The 12262-nt window shown below is 35.0% G+C and overlaps 1 protein-coding gene across 2 annotated transcripts in view; it reads left to right on the top strand.

Annotated features, from left to right (window-relative positions):
- Window positions 1–12262, top strand: part of MASTL (microtubule associated serine/threonine kinase-like) — a 19989-nt gene that overhangs the window by 6299 nt on the left and 1428 nt on the right. Inside the window, exons 5-11 of one of the 2 annotated variants that reach the window (XM_004691325.2) lie at window positions 1392–1498; window positions 1722–1872; window positions 2676–2848; window positions 5271–6410; window positions 7831–7969; window positions 11407–11520; window positions 11607–11708. In XM_004691325.2, coding sequence (XP_004691382.1) covers window positions 1392–1498; window positions 1722–1872; window positions 2676–2848; window positions 5271–6410; window positions 7831–7969; window positions 11407–11520; window positions 11607–11708 — 1926 coding nt within the window. Of the gene's footprint in view, window positions 1–1391; window positions 1499–1721; window positions 1873–2675; window positions 2849–5270; window positions 6411–7827; window positions 7970–11406; window positions 11521–11606; window positions 11709–12262 lie in introns of both variants that reach the window. The other variant, XM_004691326.2, reaches the window with a different exon arrangement.

Below are 12262 nucleotides of genomic sequence, written 5' to 3'. Positions count from 1 at the left end.
ACTAGCATAAAGCATACTAAGTTTTTCTAGGAAAATTGTAAATTAGCACATTGCTTTCCAAAGGAGATCTACAAGTGTGTTTTAAGAAACAAAAGATTTTAATTCTCTTAGACCTAATTAATGACTTGTTCTGGAATTTATTCTAACAGAATGATTCAGAAGAATGAAATATATATAAATAAAATTATTTGTAGCAGCAATACTAGTATGAAGAACTAGGAATTACTTAAGATTATTATAGACCCATACAAATATTTTCTCCCATGTCCTAAGTTGTTTTCTTTGATATACAGAAGTTTTAAGTTTGAGGTAGTCCTATTTTGATTTTTGCCTATGCACTTCGAACCATATCCAAGAAATCATTACCATATTTTTACTATTTTATTTGTAAAATATTGAGATATTGTTCGCTATTCCTTATCGCTTCATCAGTGTGAGGTATTAATGAAATTTAAGTTCAAACTTTCAGTCTACCTTTTAAAGTCTCATACCACATGCAGGAAATTACATTACTGTTACTGTTTTTAATATCTAAAAACAGGACTGTATTAGTTGCAAATAATACAGTAAATGCTGAGTTATTTTATAATATTAAACACTGAAACCTGATAAAAATTTGTATCTGTTTATATCTTGACCAACACTTACTTGAACATGTTGATTAACATTAGGGTCCTGTACTTCATATTGATTCCTTACAAAGATCCTCATATTTAAATTTAATTAATGTTCCTAATATCTTGATTCCTTCCTTAGTTTTTCTTATACTTTCTTTTCTAATATTTGATTTGCCAAGAAGTACTTTGTCGACAGATAACATTCTTGTTAAGTGACTAAGTGCTTTGTAAAAAGACTTTGGCTTATTATACTGTGTTCTTCATTCTAGATTAAGACTCTGTTCTTTCCTATTATGATTTTTCGTCATTTACTTAGTTATGTGTTTACTGCATGGTGCTTTCCCTGGGTATATTTGTACAAACCTTGTGCAAGCCAGTTTTGTAGATAATGTTAATAATGTAGAAATAGGGCAAAGTTCAGAATAGATAGTCATTGATTTAGTCAATGACAGTTGAAAAAAATTTTTTTAAAGATTTTTATTTATTTGTGCATACAGAGCTGGGGTATAGGCCAGAGGTGCAGGGGCGGTGAGAGGATTCACCAGAGACAGAGTGGGGAGCAGAACAGGCAGACTGAAGTACACTGCTGAGGGGAGCAGCGGGCGGGTCAGGAGAGGTCTGCTGCGCCATGTGGGTCACCTTTGGGGCCTGGATCGAACTCATGATGCAGTGGCTTTAGCTTCTTAGTGCTGTGCTTTAACCTGCTGGGCCACCAGGGAGGGCCGACAGTTGAAATTTCTAAAGAATTTTGTATACTTTTCTTTCTATATGTAGATATTAATATGATGGATATCCTCACAACACCATCAATGGCTAAACCAAGACAAGATTATTCAAGAACCCCTGGACAAATATTATCTCTCATTAGTTCTTTGGGATTTGTAAGTGTTTGATTTTTAAAAAATACTATTGTAAAAAATTTATGTAATTATTTAAAAATTAAAATCTTTTTCTTTCTTTAAATAAATGTTCAAAATAAGTTAAAATATCAAGCATTTTGAGTTACTTTAACAGTGTATATACTTATGTGGTATAATAGTTTTTGTACTTAGATGCTATTTTTCTAAAGGTAAGTTTTAGCATTTGCTTTTGTCTCCTTAATAGTTCACACCAATTACAGAAAAAAATCAAGACTCTGCAAATATCCTTTCAACCCATCTATCTGAAACATCACAGCTTTCTCAAGGAGCAATTTCTCCTATGTCTATAGATCAGAAGGTCACTACTCCTTATTCTAGTAAACCACTGAAGCCATGTGAGTATAAAAGATAGTTTATTCCTATAAGTATATCCTTTGAGGAATAAAAATGTTTTAGATTTTTAAATTTCTAATAGCAATAAATTTAAAATGCAAATATTTGACTAGCTGGTAGTATTCTTATATTTGATCATGTGAAAGGTATTTCTGACAGGAACTGTTACAGGTATTTAAGTCAACAACACATTAGTAATGTTCCTTTAATAAGAAGAGTTTATAAATTTATAAATTATAAATTAGTTCCCTTGTCCTAATTTTTACTTTACCAATGTTGAGAGATTTTTAATTCTTTAAAAAAAATTTTTTTAAGGATTTTATTTTTGTGAAGAAGAGCTGAGGTGTAGACCAGAGGTGCAGTGCCGGGAGGTGTGGGGTGGGGAGGGGGTTGAGGTGATTCGGCAGCAGACAAGAGTGGGGAGCATAGCAGGTGGATTTATTGAAATATGCTGCTAAGGGGAGCAGCAGGTAAGACAGGAAAGGTCTGCTTTGCCATATGTAGGTTAGTTCCCTGATCTAGGATTTAATTCACGTGATAGCTTTAATTCTAGGCCGCCAGGGAGGTCTGAGAATTTATTTTTTAACATTCAGAACCATTCTTGGATGCCCAAAACAACTGAAACCATCTGTGTGGGTTGGATTATTTTTAATGATTTATTTATTTATGCATACAAAGCGAGGGTACAGGCCAGAGGTGTGGTGGGTGAGGGGATTCACCAGAGACAGAGTAGGGAGCATTCAGTAAGGAACTAAGAAAGATGTGACTTAAACATTAGTACGTTAATATTTTCTCTGCTCTACAGGTCTTGAACCAGTTGCCTCTAACCCTGGAATACCTGTGAAGTGTCTAACTTCTAATCTACTTCAGTCTAGGAAAAGATTGGCTACCTCAAGTGCAAGCAGTCAGTCCCACACCTTTATATCAAGTGTGGAATCTGAATGCCAGAGCAGTCCCAGATGGGAAAAGGATGTCCAGGTTAGAGTGAAATTTATCTGAACCAAAATCTATTATATATGTCAAATTAATCATAAATACCTTAAATCTTTTCATGTAAGTTCTGTAAGGAAATAAATCTGTTAAATGAATGACAGTCAAGGTATTATCAAAAATTGTTTCCTTGTACAATCCATCCACTACTTTTGAAACAATTCATTTCTCAAACATAAAAGTATTGCTTGATAATATAGTGAGACTCTAAATTATTAAATTAGTCAGTAAATTAACTGTTATATTTGACTTCCAGGCTTTCTAGACTTCAGTCTTTAATTCCCTAGCATTGTACATTTGCTCAACAAGACATTTACTTGTTGAATTTTGTTAACCTTTATCTTATTTTAAACTGTGTATTACTTTCTCCTATACTGTTTTCCACCAGTTTCTCATTTAATGGGATGATAACATTTCTGGATCAGAAATAACTTTTAGACCACAAAGGTAACATAGGTTTTCCTTTTAAATTATCTATTCTAAGGCGATTGCTTACTAACTTGAACCATTTCTTAGAGTTATTTTATTTATTTCTATTTATTCTTTTTGTCCTTTTCAAGCAATTAAGATGAACAAATATTAAAACTGAGAGAAATTAAATTTGCAATTAGAGTTCCCATCATAGACTGCTGATAAAATGTTAGAATAATGGAGTACATAAAGAATAAAACTTCCCTTTGATAAAATAATTTGGATTGTATATGTTCCTTATTCTCAGTAATATGATCTTTCTTATTATTGTTGGGTATTTATATTTTAAAAGTAAGTCAATCTTTTTAAAAATATATTTTTATGAACTACCAGAGGTGCACAAGGGGGTAGACAAAAGTGGGGTGGAAAACAGATGGATCTACTGTAATAACTCTGTTGAGGGGAACAGTGGGTGACACAGGAGAGGTCTGCTGTGCTGTGTGGGCCACCTTCCTGGCAGGGACAAACTCAGGGCAATAGCAGTAAAATTTAACCCCTAAGCCACCAGGGAAGCCCAAGTCAAGCTTTTTAAAAATATTTTCTTTTTTTCACTATAGGTGGCTATATAGATAATAGATCTGTCCTACAGAATAAACCATATTTCCATTCCTACTACTTTTATTTCACCCTTTTCCCATACAATAAATTATATACTATATTTTAAGCTGTGTATAGCTTTACTTTTTTCTCACCCACTTTCGTATCTCTGGGGGTTGCAATAATTGGATTATAGCCCTGCTTCTCAAGTTTTGATCAGAGGAATGGCAATGGACCATAAAGGACCCCTGATAAACCTTGTGCTAATCCCCAGGGGTATCATTTTCTCTATATTACTTGTAAATCAGCGAGTGGTGACTCAGGAATTTTTGTTTTATTTAGGGCTAAGTTCTGTTTATTATTGCTCAATAAGTTAGTAATGTTTCATTTTCCCTATATCAAACAGAGGCATTATTAGGATCTATCAGCCTTCACTGTAATTGAGTACTCTTGTAAAAGTCCTGATTACCAATCACCAATTTGCGATGTTTTATATGAAGTCTGATCACACAAGAACACCTGTAGATATTAAAATTCAGTTTTTTAAAAAACATGTTACCAGTTCCTCATCATTTCATCCTGTTGACAGTGAATCGTAACTTCTGTAATACTGGTTTTTAATTATAAACTACCATTGATTTAGCTTCATCCATATCAACTTGACTTTGTTTTACCTGTATCATGTGGTACATAATCACATAAACATTTTTAATTTGGGGTTTCCTTTAACTAAATTTCAAGACCTATACATTTTGGGATTTAAAACAGAATCTCCTCTATTCCTGTTAACAGTGTGTGTGTGTGTGTGTGTGTGTGTGTAGTAACCTTACCTCCAAATTTGCCTGATATCTGGCCTACTTTATTTGTTCTATCTAAATGACATGTAATACTATCAGATAAGTTTTATGGAATAATTTATTTATTTTTAGATCAGAGTTTTACTTAAAACTATAATTGTTTATGTTGATTTTTAATTCTTTTACATTGTCCTTTTTTTTTTTTAAGATTTATTTATTTATTCGTACAGTACTGGGGTACAGGCCAGAGATGCGGAGGGTAAGAGGATTCACCAGAGATAGAGTGGGGTGCAGAACAGGCAGATCGACGAAGTACACTGCTGAGGGGAGCAGCAGGCGGGTCAGGAGAGGTCTGCCATGCCATGTAGTCACCTCCGGGGCAGGTGGGGATCAAACTCATGTGGAAGTGGCTTAAGCTTCTTAGTGCAGTGCTTTAAACCACTGCGCCACCAGGGAGGGCCTACATTGTCCTTTTAATCCACTAGAAAATAAAAATAGTTAGCGTATTGGTTCATGGGTTTGTTTTTTAGCCCATCTAAGTGGACAGAGGTTTAAAAAGTTAAAGAATCTCAACTTAACTAAAAATGTTTTTTGTCTCCTCTTAGGAAAGTAATGATGCATTGGGTTCTGCAGTGATGAGTTGGAACACAGTTGAAAAGCCTTTATGTATAAAATCTACAAACTCTATTGAGACCAAAAGTTTCACTGACACAGATCTTGAGTTAGCCCTTTCTCCCATTCATAATAGTAGTGCTATTCCTGCCTCTGGAAGCTCTTGTGAAAACCTTGCCAAGAACTGCTTGTCCGAGGAAGTTTCTTGGGAAACAAGAGAACTGGATCTAAGTCACATGGCCACTGACACGAGACAGTCTGATTTTGATCAGTCAAATCAGAGGGCTATGGATACTGGTGATATGTCTGAAGAGCACCTTGGGAAAAGAAGTTTTAAAAGAAATTTTGCATTGGTTGACTCCAGCCCTTGTCAGGAAATTATACAGAATAAGAAAAATTGTGTAGACTGTAAGCGTAGTAATGAAATAAGAGATTGTGATTCAAATCAAAGCACAGGCTTAACAATTGAAATCCAGGATCTTAAGTTATCAGCAAATAGAAGTCAGCAAAATGACTGTGCTAGTAAGAACATGGCCAGTTCTTTTACTGAGAAACAGCATACACCAGAAAAATCACCTATCCCAATGATAGCAAAAAACCTTATGTGCGAACTGGATGAAGATTGTGACAAGAATAATAAGAAGGACTACTTAAGTTCTAGTTTTCTTTGTTCTGATGATGATAGACCTCCTAAAAGTGTTTCTATGGACTCCGATCCACCTTTTCCTGAAATTTTTGTCATGGAAAGTCCGTTGGAAAGGCAGTTGTTAGCGCCAGATAAAAGCATCAAGGAATCTTCTTTTGAAGGATCAAATATTGAAGACCTACTTACTGGATCATCCAGCTGCCAAGAAAATACCTTATCAAAAGAAGATGAAAATCTTGCTGTCCAGGACAGTAACCAAAAAATGTCAGCTCCTTCTTTAGAGGTGTTGAAAACATTAACCTCATCCAAAAGAAATGTTGTTGCTTTTCGAAGTTTTAACAGTCACATAAATGTATCCAATAACTCAGAACCATCCAAAATGAGTGTTTCTTCCTTAGATGCCATGGATGTTTCCTTTGCTTATAGTGGTTCATATCCCATGGCTATAACCCCAAATCAAAAAGGAAGATCTTGTATTCCATACCAGGTATGTTATAATTTTCACCACTTTGTCCTTTGACTTTTAGAAGAATAAACTATTATGACCAGACACTTAACTTCTCACTTAGACTGTGTGGTGATTAATCATACAGTTCTGCTTGTTGGGAATCTATGGGTTGTTGAAAGTTTTAATGTAGAAAAGTAAAGCTGGTAATATGTTCTTAAATACCATGTCTCCTTCATTTGTATTGCTGTATTTACTTCCACACATTTTCAATCACAGGTTTACAATCACATATTTTCACTTGATCACTGTAACATTGTGAGTTACAAAATTGAAGTCCACTCTGCCTTACTGCCTTCTTTTTTTTTTCCTAAAGATTGATTTATTTATGCATATAGAACAGGGTTACAGGCCAGAGGTGCAGGGGAGGGGGCACAGTAAGAGGATTCACCAGAGGCAGAGTGGGGAGCACAACAGGCAGACTGCTAAAGTGCACTGCTGAGGGGAGCAGTGGGTGTGTCAGGAGAGGTCTGCCACGCCATGTGGGTCACCTCCTTGGCTGGGGATCAAACTCTTGCTGCAGTGGCTGTGGATAGCTTCATAGTGCTGCGCTTTAACCCACTGTGCCAACATGGAGGGCCCTACTTTACTGCCTCCTAAAGGCTTACGTATCTAGATGATTGTTGTTGTTAAAAATATGTATTTCAAATCTTTATGTTGTTCTTACTTTCTAGACCTTTATAAGCTCAAAGTTTCTTTTCTTTTTCTTCTTTTGGAGAGGTGTTTTAATATTGTAAATTCTAAATAAGACTTCATATTATTGAAGAGATGGTTTTCTGTTCAGAACTTAGTTAGAAGACCCTTATGTCATCGTGTTTTCCATGTGTCTATAAAGTATAACGATGCCTGCTGACCTCAGAGTTGTGTGAGACAATAAAGTAACTTAAAACTTAAATGTCAACTCGCATATAAGGTATTTATATACTTGTATTTATAGTTTCCTAATAATTCAATCATTTTTTAGGCAGTCTTCTTCAGTGACTGTTCTTAAGCTTATTTAATCCAAGCTGTAAAGAAAATATTCTGGTAATTTTTTTTAATTGTTTCTTAAATAGCCAGATCTTACTGAAATAATTCGTGTTATCTAAGTTGCTGAATTTCATTAAGCATAAGGACTTCTCTTAATTATAATTAGTGATGAGGCCATTTTCCAAATTGAGCAAGGGTTTCCAAATTGATCAAGTTATTTTTCGTAGATAGGTATCATCCTTAAAACAGGATGACATGAGGAACTTCTAAGTCACCAAGTTCTTAATAGGAGACCAGGTCTTATGCCCAGCATGGCTTTTGTTTTGGTGTTACATTTCACTGTTAGAGAAATTACTCTTGATCTTAGCCAAATGGCTGAGAAGTAATTCTCTGGGAGAGTAACTAAGATAGTTATTGTCTATTAAATTAGCAGACCCCACAGCAAGTCAAGTCAGAGACTCCATACCGAACCCCAAAGAGTGTGAGAAGAGGGGCAGCTCCTGTGGATGATGGGCGGATCCTTGGGACCCCAGACTACCTTGCCCCTGAGCTGTTGTTGGGCAGAGCTCATGGTGAGTATACATCTTGCGTTTCTGAACAGTTGTCTGTCATTCTGTTTTCTCAAGTTATATTGATTTGACAGTCATTTATATAACTGCAATTTCTGGGGTAGGACTTAAAAAGATATTTTTCAAGGGGATATGAATTGAACCCATAACATGAATGCTTCTTCACATCTTGATATTAATTGCTTCCCTTGGCTTTGGCTTCCTTTGGTGATCATCCATTCCATATTCCCTGCCCAAGCCTGTTTTTATTTTTTTGCTGATGTTTTTTCTTAGCCTGAAAATGTTTTTACCCTTGACTTCCCTAGAACACTGCCTGACTTCTCAAAGTTGACTCTCTTATTTGCTTAGCAATCACTAATGATACCCTCATCGTCAAATCCACCAGTCTGTCCTGTGTCTCATTCCTTTTACTTCTAAATATAAAAGTTACTGAAACTGAAGGCTTAAAAGGCTGAAGAATCTCAGGTAGTTAGCTAACTCTATCTAGTATACTGCCATTTTGAAACTAAGTCACAAATTTGCTAGCTCATCTCCTATATTATAATTTATTTTAATTTAGGATTTATTATGAAGTAAACGTCAAATTTAAAGATCTTATAGGATCTTACTTCCCTTTTAGTGGACATGTAATAACCTCGATATCTATCTAATGACATATTTTTTATAAGTAATCTGATATACAGTTACTTAATATTTATAGCAACTTTATTCACATTTCCCAAATCTTGGAGACAACTAAGATGTCTTTCAGTAGATAAGTAGATAAACTCTGCATAGCCAGACAATGAATACTATTCAGTGCTGTATATAGTTTTTAAAAGTAAATAGTACAAAGCAATTTATAATAATTTTTTTAAAGCAGCAATTCCCCCAAATCCCAGCCTCATGAGGCAGTCACTTCAGCTCCTACATTTCTTCTTCTATTATTTTTCACAGACTTATTTATTTATTTTAAAGATTTATTTATTTATGCATACAGAACTGTACAGGCCAGAGGTGCAGAAGCAGTGAGAGGATTCACCAGAGAGAGTAGGGAACTGAACAGGCAGATTGACAAAATACTGAGGGGAGCAGCCGGCAAGACAGAAGAGGTCTGCCACACTATGTGGGTCACCTTCCTGGCCAGGGATCAAACTCATGCTGAAGCTGTGGCTAGCTTTGTAGTGCTGTACTTTAAACTGTTGCACCACCTGGGAGGGCCCTAAATTATTTATTTATGCATACAAGAACTGGGGTATAAGCCAACGGTGTGGGATGGGTGGATGAGGATTCACCAGAGACAGAATGGGCAGAACAGGCAGACCCTCTGCAGTGGGGAGCAGCAGGCGAGACAGGGGAGGTCTGCTGTGCCGTGTGTGTCAGTTCTCTGACCAGGGATTGAACCTGTGCTGCTGTGGCTGACAATTACTTTATAGTGCTAAGAAACAACATACTGCAAAGCCTAGCTAAACTTTCTCTAATCTTCCCTCAATAGTCTTACTCCTTGACCCAGTGGATTTAGGAATTCTGATCTGAGTATCCCATAGCATCTTCTGTATATTTTCATCCTGATAGTTTATTATATTAAAATGATCTGTATTGTCTCTCCCAGAGTAGACTGTTGTCTCCTTGATAAAAGTGTTTTCTTTCTCATATTTGTGTCCTTTATATTTGGCACAAAACCTAGTATCTAGTTCAATGAATGATTAGAAAAATGAACTCATAATTTTAACAAAATGTACCTAAATACTGTTTCTTTACATACAGGGCTTCTTAAATCAGGTAAGTGAATTTCTCTGTAAAAACATGACAAAGCATATTAAACTAAACAAAGTATAACTAGATCACTGGTATAAAAAATTTTGCTTTTCTTTCAGCTCACTATGAAATACAAAAATGAAATTTCTTCTGAGCAGAAAGATAGCCAGAGAGGTTGCTCTTCTCTGTGAAAACAAGTGTAGGCCTGTGGCATATTTTCTAACCTTTAAGTGTAAAGATAGTCTTTTTATTGCAACTGAGAAAATATATTAATATAAGTATATTAGTAATATGCTAGTGTATTTTATTTTAATAAAAATATTAACCTTGTAGCAAAAAGATGTGAATTTTCTAAACTATATCAATATATCCCCACAAATTACACAAGTGGGTTTTAGGTTAGAAAGTCAGCAGTGTACAACAAGCTTGTGCTAGTTCTTCAACTGCTAACATGTAATTACTAAAATTTGTCATAATATGTGATCTTAGTGGACTTTGACTCAACTAAATGGGTATGTGTGACATATCCATGCAGATATCACATGTTTTTGACATGAGCATATTTTGGCTGTACTGGGAAAAAAAGTTCAGCCAAAATAGTACTAACCTAATTACTAACTTAAGTAAGGTAAAATGTAAGTATTTGCTTTTTTCCCTGATTTCCCCTTTTCTGTCACTTAGTTACACTAGCTAACCTACTAGAATATCTCTTGTCAGTGTTGATTAGCTCTACTAACAGCTGATTTATATGTGTTTCATGGTGATAACAATGGAGTGAAGCCTATCTGGACTATCTGCATCCTTTCCCTTGGACAGTGGGGTTATGTGGCTTGCAGAGGAAAAGGCATTTGTTTTCTAGTGACAGACTCCACCTTGCTTTCCTGCTTGTTTTAAAGCAGAATAGTGCTAGTTGCTTAGCCACATTATGAATTTTTGAAATTGACTTTAAAGAGTAATTTTTCAGACAAATTTAGCACTACACATGAATTCCTACTCTACATTTGTATTGAAGTTAATTCATATTAGCATAAATCTCTACTTAGGAAACACTTTATTCATAGACAGTGGACAGAAGAACCAAATCACCTTACAAGATTACATTTTAAGTGATCATTAAAATATCTTTGTATGTAAAGCAGCTTCCAAACATGTTATTTAGAAGTCAGTTTTACTTATTTTTTGACATTTTCTACTACCTCCTCAAGCTATAATTTAAGTGACTTTCCTCGATTAAACTAATTTATTCCTTTTTGTTCTTAAAAGGTAAATAAACACATTAAAACACCAGGCTTTTACTTAATATAAATAAATCACTTTATCTTCTCATACTTTTGCGAAAGGAATGGGATACACAAATATCTAAATGCTTTTGTTTCCTAAGGTGAAAATGAGAAGTACTCTGTTTTAGAGAGTTTTAGTTTAAATGCATTCTTTGGCTGTATTTTAAGATTCAGAAAAATAAATGTCAAAAGTTACTCTAACATGACAGAAGATTGCTAATGTAGCTTAAACTGGCTGTGTTAATTGCTAATCTAAACTTCTTAAAATTAATGCTACTCCCATGCAGGTGAGTTGGGGCTTTGCGCCTTATAAAGCCAAATGAATGCCTTGACTGTCCATATATATCCATATGTTAATGTTTAGATTGATCATATTTTTGTAGAACATGCTTGCAAGTTCAGCTACTTCCTTTTAACTCCTAGGACCTGCAGTAGACTGGTGGGCACTTGGAGTTTGCTTATTTGAGTTTCTGACAGGAATTCCCCCTTTTAATGATGAAACACCACAACAAGTGTTCCAGAATATTCTGAAAAGAGGTGATTCTTTTTCTATTAATATAAATTCATTCATGTCTGAGCATTATTATTCTGAGAAATGATTCACATACTAATTGTATTTGTAGATATTCCTTGGCCAGAAGGTGAAGAAAAGTTATCTGATAATGCTCAGAGTGCAGTCGAGGCACTTTTAACCATTGATGATACAGTGAGAGCTGGGATGAAAGGTAAGGTTTTGTTTTTATAAACTCTTACCCTAGATTTGTTTAAGGTGATAAAGGTTATGACAACCAAAAATTATCTCCAGACAATGCCAAATGTCTTTGACAAAATCACCTCAGCTGAGAACTGCTGTTCTAAAATAATTCTTAAAGTCATCCATGTTCAGTTACTTATTTTGAACAATTAGGAGACATAAATTCTCAAAATGTAGATTATTGCTTATTTTTTGACATTTTTAATGCCCTTCCCTACCAGTCCTTTAGTTTATGGAGAAAACCAACTTTTGACTTTTGATTTCCCAACCAATCCCCCCAAACCAGTCATATAAATTCTTTCCTGTGTAGTCTCCTACTAATGTTTTCTTAATTTGGTGACTTTTACAAAGGACTTGCTGTCTTAAGTATCACTGCATTGTTTACCAACATGTTTATTATCTTATGAAGTAAAGTGTTGAGAAGGCACATTATGTCTTGAAACTAAGTTTCACAGCGTAATTAAAAGAGCATAATGTCGGCCCTCCCTGGTGAAGCTAAAGCCACTTCAGCATGAGTTCTATTCC

This window comes from Condylura cristata, unplaced genomic scaffold (assembly GCF_000260355.1).
Source record: "Condylura cristata isolate star-nosed mole 26May11 unplaced genomic scaffold, ConCri1.0 scaffold00030, whole genome shotgun sequence".
In the NCBI taxonomy this organism is placed as follows: Eukaryota; Metazoa; Chordata; class Mammalia; order Eulipotyphla; family Talpidae; genus Condylura; species Condylura cristata.
The sequence above is the reverse complement of the archived record's forward strand: the minus strand, read 5'-3'. Positions and strand labels throughout refer to the sequence as shown.